The sequence below is a fragment of the Girardinichthys multiradiatus genome, chromosome 11 (genome assembly GCF_021462225.1).
Source record: "Girardinichthys multiradiatus isolate DD_20200921_A chromosome 11, DD_fGirMul_XY1, whole genome shotgun sequence".
Lineage (NCBI taxonomy): Eukaryota > Metazoa > Chordata > Actinopteri > Cyprinodontiformes > Goodeidae > Girardinichthys > Girardinichthys multiradiatus.
The window spans coordinates 23,781,947-23,795,791 of NC_061804.1; the positions used below are offsets into that span (position 1 = coordinate 23,781,947).

The 13,845-nt window shown below is 37.3% G+C and overlaps 2 protein-coding genes across 6 annotated transcripts in view; both read right to left on the bottom strand.

Moving 5' to 3' along the window:
• mtus2a (microtubule associated tumor suppressor candidate 2a) overlaps nt 1-4,055 on the bottom strand; it is a 60,720-nt gene extending 56,665 nt beyond the window's left edge. For both annotated transcript variants that reach the window (XM_047379719.1, XM_047379718.1), the window contains exon 1: nt 3,918-4,055. The gene's annotated coding sequence lies outside the window, so the exon portion shown is untranslated. The remainder of the gene's footprint in view (nt 1-3,917) is intronic.
• A 2,557-nt stretch (nt 4,056-6,612) lies between these two features.
• The window catches only part of slc7a1a (solute carrier family 7 member 1a), a 29,909-nt gene continuing 22,676 nt past the window's right edge, over nt 6,613-13,845 (bottom strand). For 3 of the 4 annotated variants that reach the window (XM_047379089.1, XM_047379091.1, XM_047379092.1), the window contains 5 exons: nt 12,595-12,697; nt 11,559-11,764; nt 10,927-11,078; nt 9,757-9,865; nt 6,613-9,416 (listed from right to left, as the gene is read on the bottom strand). In XM_047379089.1, coding sequence (XP_047235045.1) covers nt 9,232-9,416; nt 9,757-9,865; nt 10,927-11,078; nt 11,559-11,764; nt 12,595-12,697 — 755 coding nt within the window. In that variant the 3' untranslated portion in view covers nt 6,613-9,231. The remainder of the gene's footprint in view (nt 9,417-9,756; nt 9,866-10,926; nt 11,079-11,558; nt 11,765-12,594; nt 12,698-13,845) is intronic. The other variant, XM_047379093.1, reaches the window with a different exon arrangement.

A 13,845-nucleotide genomic window follows, 5' to 3' on the forward strand; every position in this document is an offset into this window, starting at 1 on the left:
GCACTAGAACACAATGTATAATTTTCTTCCAGTTCACAAGGATGCACCATTTTGTGTTGGTCTGCCTCATACAGTTCCAATAAAATACAATGATGGTTGAATGTGTGAAAATGTGAAAAAATTCAAGTGAGACAATACTTTTACACTGCACCGCATCACTATAGTTGTATAGTTTTTCTTCATTGTCTCATTTTGCTGAGCCACACGCCTTGCAAGATGTTGAAATACAGACAGAGCTAAAAGAGTATAGAAGAGCAAATCCAACTGGTAAGTTACTAGGGTGACTATGGGTCAAGAGACCGATGCAGGTGCAAATGAGCAGTTTGTCAGAAAAAATGCTGAAAAGGAGGTTGTGAGAGAGCAGTCAAAACACAGACTAACATGAATTGCACTGGTGGCAGCATGAAGGAGGTGAGAAACGAGGGTGTCTGGCCATACCGGTAGCTGGTAACACTGCATTATTATTAACAAAGCCCCTCCACCCACTACCCTAATGCCTGTCGCAGAGAGAGAAATGTTAACTCTTGCATGGTTGAAACGGTATGCAATCGGACAAAGAGCGGAAAAAATGTGCTTCATGTTAAAGCTCTGAAGATTGCAAACAAAAAGAGCTGCGTTCTTTGTTGGCCTCTGAGTGGGATGCAGACATACCGAGCCAGACATAAAGCTGGAAGGGTTAGAAGCTGAATCACCTTTGTTTATTTTAGGAAATATAGATTAAATGATGGTGCAGAGAGGAAAGAGGATTGATGGAAAGTATTAGGGGTGAGAAAGGATTCTAGTTAGCACTGTTATGTGTAAATGCAAATGTGTAATGTGCTGCCCCTTGATGTGTGGGGGAGGGAAGACTGATGAGAGGTGAGTAAAAAAAAAAAGAGCAAAATGCAGATTCAGGGAGGATAGAAGGAAAAACATATTTAAAAAAAAGTGACTAGTTTCATGCTGATGGAAGATTGCTGAACAGAGCAATAAACTCCTATGTGTGGTGGGGTGGGGGGGACCTTTCACATGCACCGCTGTTGAAGGATATTATGTTTGGCAACAAGGACAAGGCGGAAAAACAAAAGTGGTTGGATGCAGAGTGTGAAGAGGGCTTTTTAAATGTTGATCATGTGGATTTCTGTCTTCTTGCTGATTTATGAAACATGCTTTCAAGGATCTCCAAACGTTAAAAGAATGTTTTAATAAAGTCTCCAGCTTACTTGCTGTAGTAACCCAAATGAGCAGACTCCATGCCCTTGAATTGACCGCTGATATTCTGTAAAAGGTTGCACACAAGTGAAACAATAGCTTTCATGCTGACTCTCCACAGGGCTGGGATGTTCATGTGCAGATGCGAGGAGGCGTGTCTCTCCCTTTTCATCCCTCATGTCTCGGCCATGACTGCATGGGAGGAGCTATGGTAGGTTCAGTGCCACCTTCCAGACAAAAGCAGCGTGAATTTGAAAACACAGATTTGTGTGTATGTTTACACATGTTCACATGCAAGTAAATGCTGAGATTTATCCACATACTGACAAAAGAGGGCTAGGAGGTATTTGCAGCAATACAGTTCCTAAAATTACTGGAGTCTCTTTGTCTTTTTCTGAATTATAAAAACAAACAACCAAGATTCCTTTAACAAAACTAGTGAAACTAGAGATGCACCAATCAATCGGACAGAGGACAGAGTTTTTCCCATGTTTTTACGTGATCCGCTATAAATAGAGATCAGCAGGTAAATACTGAAAATTTTGATTTCTATTCATTAAAGGCATAAAACCAAGAACTTTTGCCATTTTTGTTTCATAAATACAGTTAACAGATTGCAGCATTGGAGGTTAGGATTCATTCTGTGTGATTTGATGCATAAATGAGAATTAACTACTATTTCTGTCAAAGAACCTGCAGCAGATTTTTATATTTTATTTTGTTTGTACTTTTTTGTGTTATTATCCTTAGGTAAAATAACAGAATTAGTCAAAATCAGTGTCATCCAAAAAAGCCATATTGGTGCATCTTTAATCCAAACAAGCTAACATACACTAAGAGTCCCACTGACACACTCCGTATACTAACTTCTCAGCTTCCATTACTGTTTCCCATCCTCCTTTTCCTTTGTTTTGCCCTTTAAAACATCCTTGAAGGTTGCACCAGTGTGCAACACTCACGGGCTTTGTGAAGAGCTTCCTTGCAGAAACACACATATGCATGTATATATCTGACACAGATACTGTATTTCGCCTTTGCAAAACACACACACACAGACACACAGACAAACTTTCCATTCCTGCTTAATTGATTGCAGCTCAGACATAGTTAAGGTCAGACGTAATGTATCAATCATGCAAGCGTCAGCATCCAGAAAGGAGGCAAGCAGTTTAAAGGCCACTCACGGGCACCATGGTGTCAGCCTCCACGTTAACATGACAACGAGGGATTGCTGAAGTTTAACTAAATGAACTGCATGATCCATAAATGTGGAAAGCTTTTGATACTGGCTCAATAAACACTAAGTGCACTTATCAGACATTCATTTTATTAAAAGAATCTCATGTTTGTACAAGACTTTAAACAATGCCAGCTCCTAAACCAAGAAAGATCTCAAGGACAACATAATCATCAGACACAAATCAACACATTCACTCAACCTTTGTTTGATACTTCAATTCGCACCACTCAGACTCTCAGTGCCTCCAAGAATAACAATGGGGAGCTTGTCAACAGTCTTGCAAAAGTGTCCAAGACAAAAACAAAAATGCAGCAACCATGTCTGGGGCTTTCCCTGGGATTAAAAAGAGAAAGATATTAGACAATACGGTATGGTCTTAATCAGTGCTCTCCCAACAGATCTGGACCACATTTGTATGAGGCCCTGGGCAAAAATGTGTTTGCCTTCAGTTAAACCCACCATCCATCACAGCATCACAGATATCCGGTTTATATTGCCAATAATTTGTTTGCTTAATTTGTACATTGTCCCATTTACAGCATAATCTGCATGTAAATGGGGTTTTTTTTCGGCTCAAAAGAAGCAGCAGAAAATTATTTAAATAATGACCCTGTGAACATAATTTCAATAAAATGAAGGTTTTGTATTAGATATGGGGTTCATCTGATCCAGTATCAATATCAGACCTATCACTGACACCATGCTTGATCAGAAATTGGGCTGAGGCCACCAATCCATCCACCAGTTCAAACAGCATGATATTGTGTTGCTGGAGGTCATATTTTGACTAAGATTATTTTTTCCTTTTTTGCACACTTAAATAAAACTTCATAAACTTAATAAAATCTTCAGATATGGCAGATAACTTTAGTTTAAGGTTCATTTTAAATATGGGGCAGAGCTTGTTACAGAAAGGCGGTGTCAGGTAGCCATGTACTCATGTACCCCACCCTCCCTCCCTTTCAGACTCAGTAGTCTCTATACAGATTTAACAGATCTGAAGCACAATGTTAATGGAGGCATTCAAGGACTGTTCTGAGGCTCATTATGCACACGTCTGCTGAAAACTAATGCAAATGGCTATTACCTTACAGTGCAGTGGGTCATAGCTGAAATCTACAAGTCTGACGCATGTTATTTATGCAAGATCATTAGCAACACATACTCAGAAATCTGACCTGCTCCAACCATCACATCAACCTGTATGACCTCACTTTCTCTCCAATCCTGCCTGTATGATAAACCCTACCTAACTCTCACAAAACAGCAATCCCCTTTACACAAACATGCTAAAATATAAGAAAAAATTTGATGAGATTAATTTTTAGCTGAGAACGAACTGGAGCAGTAAAGAAAACAAACTAACAAAAAAAAAAAAAAAAAAACAAGCAAATATTTGTGCGACACATTTTTGGATCTGGCCATCTGGCCCCCAGATCATTGCTGCAAAAACCACACTACGGGTGTTTTCAGTGTCGCCACTTACTTGCAAGGTTTTTTGGTGCTGATTCATTGAGGAGGCTGGCAGAAAACACAGGAGCTGCTAATGGAAACAAAGCCGCGTGGCTCTGCTGCTTCCTCTGCTCTCTCTCAGGCTCAGGATGGCATAAACGGTGCAGGCGGAGATGGCTATGCTGCAGACAGGAGGAAGATGAGGAGGAGGAGGAAAAGGAGGGAGGAACTTGGAGGGGGAGTGGTGCTGATGCTGCAGCCCACAGCAGGTGCGTTTTTACAGACTGGCTTTCATTTCATTCTCTTTATGCACTTCTGCCCTCTGCTGGATCAATAAAGAAATAGCCCTCACAGCTCCAAATTAGATCAAATACAGTGCCTTGTAAATGTATAAAGACACATTCAGTCATTCAGTCACACAAAGTTTTGTTCCAGCATCTCTTTGTTATTATTTTTAAGTCTTTCTCGTGATCATTATTGTTTATGTATTCCAGGTGGTACTCTTTTAGTTCATAGTGCATTTGGTTTTGTTACATCTGTAAGATTTCTTCCTTTGGTTAGATCGTGTCCTTGTATCTCTGTTTAATTCCTATCATTTTTTGGTTCCCACACTCTACTACTGCCACCATACAATCAGCATAATTCTGACAACCTGCATCTTGCCAGTAAGTCTCCCTGTCTCGCCTGTGTGTGGCACTTTACGGACCCATCAGTTCTGTTTGCTCCTCCTTGGTTCATACTGCCTTTTTCACGCCAAGTCTGTTTATGTCCATACCTTCTTCTGCCATTTCATGCTTGACCTTTCAACTTACTGTGCTGCTTCTGTCTGCCTGTCTGCATATTAGTCCACTCCAAGAACCACATCCTGACTAGCTAGGGATGGGCAAGTCAGATGAAAGAAGTCCAGATGAAAAAAAATGAATCAAAAGCAACTGGACTTCTCGTAATTGCTGAAGACGTTTCAACCTCTTCCAGAGGTCTTCTTCAGCTCATTGTTGTGTTGTATATGGGGGATTACTACATACCTGGATTACTACCTTGACCTGGATGAATCAGAATCTACACCAGCAGACCTCAATCTAATTTAAAATTGAATTCATATTAGATTGAAACACTTTAATGTTTTATTTGTAAATAAGTTTAAAAACAGTCCTTCCAGTTCACAATTATGCACTACTTTGTGTAGATCAGTTACGCCCTTTGAGACTGTTTTGTAACCCTCAACAGATTAAAGGTACTCAAAGGTTATAATTGTCTTCGCAAAAATCTGGTTTGCGAAGTGCATTTGATTTTACTTCCACATCCCAATCACCCTATAAAACTCTAATAAAAAAAATATTGTAGTTTGTGGGTGCAATGTGACAAATTATGAAACAGTTCAAGACAAATTAATATTTATTTGTTAATCACTGCAAATTGACTCCATCTTTAAACACATGCAGACACCTGCACATGTCAAAAGTCGTTTTTTATTTGAAAAATAATGCACAACATATACAAGCTTTGACACAAAAAAAACCTCAAAAAATCAAACTGAGTGAGAAAGTGAACCATGGACAGGATTCCTGCATTTACATTGATAGCTGGATCTGTAGATATGCCACATTTGAAACTGGAAAGTATGCTTTAGAAATAAAAGTGTCTGGATCATTATGACATTTTAAGCAGAGCATTCCTCACTCAAATGTTTCATCATGTTTTTACTTTAACTACATGAATCCACTTTATGCTTCTTGTCAGAAGAAATACAAATGGGCTGAAATCATCATGTGACAACCACACAAACTAGAGGTTTTGAAAAAAGGCTGAAAGCTCCATGTATGTGTGGACCAGGAGTAAGCTTATTTTTTACTGCTATGCCCATCTAGCAAACCATTTCCAAATGAGAGTGAGATGAAAGTATTAGAAAGCTGTGATTCTGTGTGTCAGTGCAGCAAACTGAATTAGAGCCAAACTGAACCACAGGCACAATAACAAGATGAGGAAATATAAAATAAAAAACATATTAAAATACGCAGGTCAAAGACAACCAGAAAAAAATTACAGAACTATTTTAGACATATAGCAACCTAATTTTAACACTGCTAGTAGAAATAAAACATGACAAGAATGTGGCATGCAGTCTGAAATGGAAAAGCAAAAGCTTTAATAATAGGGCAGCAACAACTGACCATCTCTTTTACAGAAGTTTATGCAATACTGGGTTTTTCATGTAGTTTTGCCATTAAAACTCTTCTGTGAATTAAGAATGACAGAAACAAAGAACTACTTACTTTCACATGATCAACTACCTTTCTTGCATGGATAATAAATGTTGAAGTAGTGGTTTGTTAAAGGGACAGTTAAAGCAACAGTGATGTGTAAAAGGTAGATATTACACACTCAAAATCTGTGCCTGCTAGGAGCTGCTGTAATTTGGAGCAATTTTGAGTAATTCTGCTAATCAAAAAAGAAAAAACAAAAAAGACAGATGACAGCAGCTTTTTTTTTTGTTTATACCGAAGATTCAAGGTTTTATTTGCATGTGGTTATCACAGAGGAAGATCAGTTTACCAGAAGAGAACATAAAATCTATTTAACTCACAAACATATGCAACTGTTATTTTGTCTTTCAGAAAAAAGCCATTAATAAATAATTTACTACTAGAAATATACAACTTATTTACACAGTTTTGATTCTATTTATTGACTGCTATATTGTTTTAAAGGATTTCCAAGAACACAATAAATTCACAAAGTACATTTATTTTATTGAAAACATTTAGAAATAAATGCTATAGATCAATAGTTTGAACAAACAAATTGCAAATTACCAAGATTTAGTAGTGGGTAATAACACATGAATATTCATATGAGATAATGGCATATACACTGATTAAAGGAACTCCTCCAAATAGGCATACTAGTAAGAGACAGATTCCAAAATGTTTACAATTTTTGAACAAAGGAGTTCATTTTTCAACGCTACAAATGCCAAGACACAGTAGCCTGCACTGTGAAAATCCACTAGTACCTTTCATGACTTCACCTGACAGTCACTAAGTTAACAGAAATGTAGCAATTTGATTTATCCCAAATATAAGTTCTTTATTTAGCAATTTGTTATTAAAAACAATAACAATTCCCATTCAAAAAGCTACTATACATTTCTCGACAAGAATACTGCCTACAAGATTAAGGGGACTGTTACTTCATGTACCAGGGTAAAAACAGATTTCAAGGGAAACATTTTAACCTGGGAAATGGAACAGCTGGGGAGGATATATATTTGCTATTACCCTGAACCTTTGGAGTGGAGCTAAGTGGAAGGAGGGTGAAGAGTGTTTGTGAATGATTGAATTTTCAATTATTTTCAGTCATCCCAGTTTAGGCTTATCTAAGGTTAAGATTTTCTGTTAAATATCCCTATAAATAGATTTAAATCAGATCCCCTGTGGAGACACTTTCAATAAATCGTACATTGCAACATTTTAAGTCTTAAACCATTTATGCTATAACGTTGTTAGAAATGTTAAGTTTAAAAACAAAATAAGGCAGGCTACTGCTATATTCTTTTGGGATATAATGCACTTGCTTATTTTGTTACATTTGAGTCAATGTAACAATTGTCCAACCGGGTTGGGATTTTTGGAATTTTGTTTTAGAATTTAAACGCTATAAAATTAATTGGAAGCTATGACTACAAAAACTGGGTTATAATTCCAAATGAAAATGGAGGGAATGTGGAAGTCCATGAAGTTAATCTAAAACTCGTTACAGTTGTACCTTTGCTCGGAGTTAGGGGTAACTTAAAATACGTTATAGAGTGAAGGAGCTTTGAAATTGCTATGGCAAAAGATTTATTTTCAAAAATACATTTATTTGGGTGCGGTGGTGGCCCAGGGGTAAAAATGCAGGACCCGTGTATAGGGGCCTCGGTCCTTGTCACAGCCCGTGAGTTGTTTCGACTCCTGTTCCAGGCACATTTGATGCATGTCTTCCCCCTCTCTTCACCCCTTTCTTGTCAACTTACTAATAGGAAATAAAGGCCACTAGTGCCGAAAAGATACAATTGTTTTAGTTTTTTTTCCTTTCTCCCTCACATGCTCAGTAACATTTGGCAAGCAGTAAGCAGAGGATCAGCAACCCCCTAATAAGTACAGTGAACAGAATTAACATTAACAGCACTAGAGTCAGAGCGCACACTACTAACAGATTAACGGCTCATGGTGACAAACTTTAAATGTTAAAGGTGCAGGATAATGGAAACATGTTAAGAAATATGCTGAATCCTTTCCCAAGGTAGAAGATCATTGAACCCGAAGGGCTAAAATCAGTTTGTAGGTAGTACATACTCTTCACATTGAAACCAAAGTTACTTAAACAGTCGTACATAGAATGAAAGACCCACCCCTGAGCACCTTTCTGTTAAAAATACAAAGACATAATTTCATAATTCAACTTGACAACATAAAAATGTGGCAGAGAACTAAAATGGGAGAAGATGTCTTCATGATGATGACTACTGATGTATAACTATGGAGACAAAGTTGTTGAGTCAGATCAAACGATGCAGCCAAGACAGATGTTGATTGCCTTTTTCAGGTAAAATTTGGACAGAACAAATTGGTTGAATAAAGCCTCGCTTCAACGTATATTTCTCAGCAAAATGGGAGCAATGGCTGGCCAGCTTGAAATAACTAAAATGAAAATATCAATTTCTACTGAAATAGCATCTCAAAATCTAATTGTATAGCTTACATTCCCATAAAACCTTTTAAGCAAGTAAATAATGCTGCTGGCTGTCTTAAACTATCTGCTTACATCATTGAAGATCCATAGATGTTTCTTAGTCTAGCTTTAAACAAAGTATACACTGGTAACACTTTTTATCTAGTACTGAGATGGTTGTACATTCTTTAAATTGGTGTAGACACCATGTTTTAATAAACAAAAGTAAATGCAAAGAAATATATCTTGAGAAAACGTTCTGGCAACACAACACCGACAATTTCACAGTCCTACTGCAAGTAAAGCAACAGATAAACACTCCAATTCAACATGTAGAGAAATTTAACATGGCCATGCCCAATCTTTTAGCTTTCATTAAACATCAATGTCTCTAATGAAAGTCTCCAACTTCTACAGAGAGTCAGTTGAACCATGAGGCCATACACTAAATGTTTCAATCAGATTTTCTGCAGAAGACTTATCACCAGTTGTCTGTGTTCTGATCAGGAACTAGACCAGGATGTCACATTTTACAGTTTTTTTTTTAAGCATAGCTTTCCCCAAAAAGGAGGAGTAAAAGAGTGGACGGACAAAACCCTCCACCAATGACAGACTGGAGCTGGGTGTTCTAGTGCCTCCTACAAATCCCTGTGGTTTTCTTCCCTGACATCAATTCCATCACCAAGAAATGCTTCTTTCTCTATTGACATGGCAACTAATTCATGATCAAACTTGAAACCGTTCATTTCTGTTGCCAGAGACAAGTGGGCTGAGGCAGCTTCAGAGCTGTGACGAATGCCATAACAGAAGTAGATGACTAAACCTGCAAAGAAGGAGAAAGACAAAAAATTGTTTTTATAATATTATCATTAGAAATTAAAAATGGAAAAGCCTGAAATGGGCTGAAGATATAGGACGTTTTGATGCAAATGAAGCTTGATTAAATCTCCTCAGCTTTATTATGGCGATCCCTCTTGGTATATATTTTTATGAATGCAATGTTAAAGAAATGGCTTTTAACAATATCTACTTGCACCTCCGATAATACATTATAATGTGCTGCAAACAAAGTTCCAATCAGCTCTATCAAGAATAGTTAGAAATACCATAATGTTCAATATGACAATGATGTATGTGTGACGTAATAAAAGATGTATGACTACCTAAAGCCATCCATATGGAAAATCTGATCCATGTTCCTCTGTCCAGCTGCATCATCAGGTAGACATTGGCAAACATGCTTATGACTGGAATGAAGGGCACCAGGGGAACCTGAGGAATCAAAAAACTATGTTACCACACACCAACACCCTGGTAAAGATGTGTACAAAAGCTTTAAATAAATAGTTTTTTGGAGGCTCCAAGACTCAAAATTGCCATTGTTTGCAGCAGTTCTCTAACAGGGAGTTTTAAAGATATTTTTTTACCTCTTTTACCACAAAAATAGCACAATATATTGAAAACACAGTATATTCATTGCATAGAATTATTATTGCAAAAGGCCTACTGTGAAACATTTTAATTATTGCTCTGACAGTGGATATGGGCAAGTTTAAGGGAGCAGGTGTTTTGTTGGAGCCATTTCTTGACTTACAAAGACCAGCATATCTCTGTCTTATTTGAAAGACGTGTTTTCCTGTGTTACCCCTTTTGAAGAGTGGCTATGAAAACAGGGCATCTGTGTCACATTGTATTTACACTTCCTTGGATTGTGCATTAAGGGTTTCAAGAAGCTCTTATCCCTACCACTGGAAGTGTTTTTGAATTATGACTGTGACTGTAGATATGTGCAAATTTAGGAGAGTAACTGTTTTCTTTATTTTGAATCAATTTTCTGACTATTGAAAATCAACAAGCGTTTGCCTCACCTGAAAGGCATGTTGTCCTGTCTTTCCCATTTTGGAAAATAGATTTGAAGATGAGCCTCTGTGTCATGTCATATGTAAATATGTATGTACCCAGCAGAAGTATGAAGTCATGGACTTCTAATTAAGGTTTGCAGACACTTTGATGAAATAAAAAGAAATAAAAATGACAAAAAGGCTTCTGTTGTATTATTTTTTTAAAGGATTTCTAGGGTTGCATACTAGCGCGGTACTTATGATTTAGTATAAAACTAATATTTCAGAAATAGGGATTTTTCACTTCACAGAAAAAAAATTGTGAAATTAAATGCAAGATTGTTTTATATTTTCTTTCCTTTAACATTGTCCTACTGCAAGAAAAAAAAATATTCTTAATAAGGCTTTTCACATATTTTTGTCCTCATAGCCAATAATTATGAAGCTGGATGTTAAATGAACTTAGCATGCCATAGTGCTGAAAAGCCAAACCTTAAAAGAGAGTATTGTTTTACTCTCAGGCTGCCTCCAGATGATGAAAACCAGAATGAGACACACCATGAAGATGACACTAAGGGCTACCATGTTCCATAAGGCAAGGCCTCCCTGCACAGCCAGTATACTGAAGGCCAGGATCAACGTTCCTGCAGAAGCACATAAGAGTCTTTACTTAAACACATGGGGAACATCATTTAATTTTAGGCTTGGTAGATACGTTTAAGGAACCAATTCCACATTAAATCAATTGGTTTCATTTTAAATACAGATTTATGTCTGCTTACCCTCCAATAACAAATATGAAATAAGTCCTACCCACTCTATCATTAGATCATTTTCATTTTACAAGTCAAATGTGACTTGTAAAGGACAGATCTTGTTAATAACACATTGATATCACTGAAAGAGGCTACTTCATTAACTTGATTTTAATCATTTCTGATTTTATATGTTTTATTTAATTGTACTTTGTTTTTTTGTCTAACAATCTTTTAATTATAGCACTTATAGATCTGTAAACTGATCAAAAGTGCGTTATAAATAAAATGTATTATTATTATCATTGTACTCCTTGACAAATAAGCTATTAAAACCAAAACCGGTTTATAATTTATTCTTTATCTTACCCATGACAGAGGTACAGATGTTGACAATGAAGCCTGACAGTTTGGATGGCTCAGGGTGGTTTGGGAACAGCAGAGTCTGGAAGCTGAATCTCTCCTCCACACCAGGAAGGATGCCCATACTGGGAACACTGATGCCATCACTTAAGTCTGCCTCATCATGGCTATTGGCTATCTCGTACACTGCGCCGTGCATCTCAGGTTGGTATCTGTAACAACAAAACCCATACATTAAGATGTTTCTCCATTAGATCTTTAGATAATATAACTTAATAAAACCTGCTATTCATGTGAGAATAATGTTATAAGGTGTAGAAAATATAAAACAGTTGTAAGCCTTTGTAAAAGTAATGCCATTTAAAATGGGACATGAAGCCAACTTTTCAGCTTCAACTTCTGTTGTGACAGCACAGGCAAACAAACTATGAAATATAATATATAATATAAAAAGAATCAGTACAAAGAGTATCAAGGTAAACCAACCAATCATCTGTTAGAGAGAAACTTTTAATGTAAGAACACATTTACAAAGAACAATACAATACCACAAGATTGGTTAAAAAAAGCAGATCAAATTTCAAACACTTTAAACTATAAATAATATATTTGGATACAAAGGTGCTATGCCAGAAATTACAAACACCAGGGAATTTTAATCTAGAAATTACAAATTTGGATACAAAAATTATATTCTATAATGTACAAGTTTGGAAACCCACACGCTAAGATGTTGATGAAGTAAATGCTGAAACATGTTTACACCGAGTCCTACTAATTTGTTAACTAATGTTGTAAGTTACCCCCAAATAACATTTCTTTATTTTAAAACCATCAACATTTTTCTTCTTGCAATATAAAGTTAAAAATACACTTGTGTGACTAGACATAGAAACTCCACTGTTACAGGTCCTCAGTTATTTTGTTCCAGTGAGACCTTCATGATCCAGTACGAGCCTACTAATTTAATCTACAATGAAAAATAGCTGACTGTTCCATTTATTTCCACCTATAATTTTTGAATAAAACAGCCCAAACTGACCTTAGCACCAGCACACAGGCGGCTACTAACGTATAAGCCAGCAGCGTTCCTATTGACATGAGGTCCACCAGGTCCTTCAGGTCAAACAGAAACGCCATGATTGCTAAAAAAGTGTAAAAAGGTAAAAAAAAAAAAAAAGAGTTGCTGTAAGAACAGTGCATGCTTAATGAGAATTGTTTTTGAAAAAAAAATAAAAAATGGAAAAGTACTGAAGTGTTCTTATGTTCATGGACACCAAACCTACTAAACATCTATGTTATTTACTTCATAATGTGCAAAGTAGCTGAATGACACCAAAACAGATTCCCATATTCACTATATTGCCAAAAGGCTTCTCTCACCCAACCAAATAGTTAAAATCAGGTGTTCCAATCACTTCCATGGTCACAGGTGTATAAAATCAAGCAACTAGGTTTGCAACTAGACTGTTTCTACAAACATTTGTGAAAGAATGGGTCCTTCTCATGATCTCAATAAATTCCAGTGTGGTACTGTGATAGGATGTCACCTGTGCAATAAGTCCAGTTGAGACATTTCCTAGTTCCTAAATATTTCACCGTCAACTGTCAGAGGTATTACAAGAAAGTTGAAGCGATTAAGAACAGCAACGCAGCCATGAAGTGGTAAGCCACGTAAAAGGAGTGGGGGCAGTGGATGCTGATGCGCATAGTGCGCAGAAGTCTTCCGATTTTCTGCAGTCAATTGCTACAGACCTCCAAATATCAGGTGACCTTCAGATTAGCTCAAGAACAGTGCGTAGAGAATGGGTTTTCATGGCCGAGCAGCTGCATCCAAGCCATACATCACCAACTGTAATGCAAAGCAATGGATGAAGTGGTGAAAGCATGCGGCCACTGGACTCGAGAGCAACGGTGGCCCATTCTTTGGAGTGACGAATCCCGCTTTTCCATCCGGCAATCTGATGGACAAGTCTGAGTTTGGGGACTGCCAGGAGAACTGTACTTGTTTGACTGTATTGTGCCAAGTGTAAAGATTTGGTTGGAGAGGGGATTATGCTGTGGGGTTGTTTTTCAGGAGCTGGGGTTGACGGCTTAGTTCCAATGCAAGGAGCTCTGAATTCTTCAGCACATCAAGAGATTTTGGACAGTTCCATGCTTTCAACTTTGTGAAAACAATTTGGAGATGGCCCCTTCCTCTTCCAATATGACTGCACCAGTGCACAAAACAAGGTCCATTAAGACATAGATGAGAGAGTTTGGTATGGATGAGCTTGACTGGCCAGCACAAAGT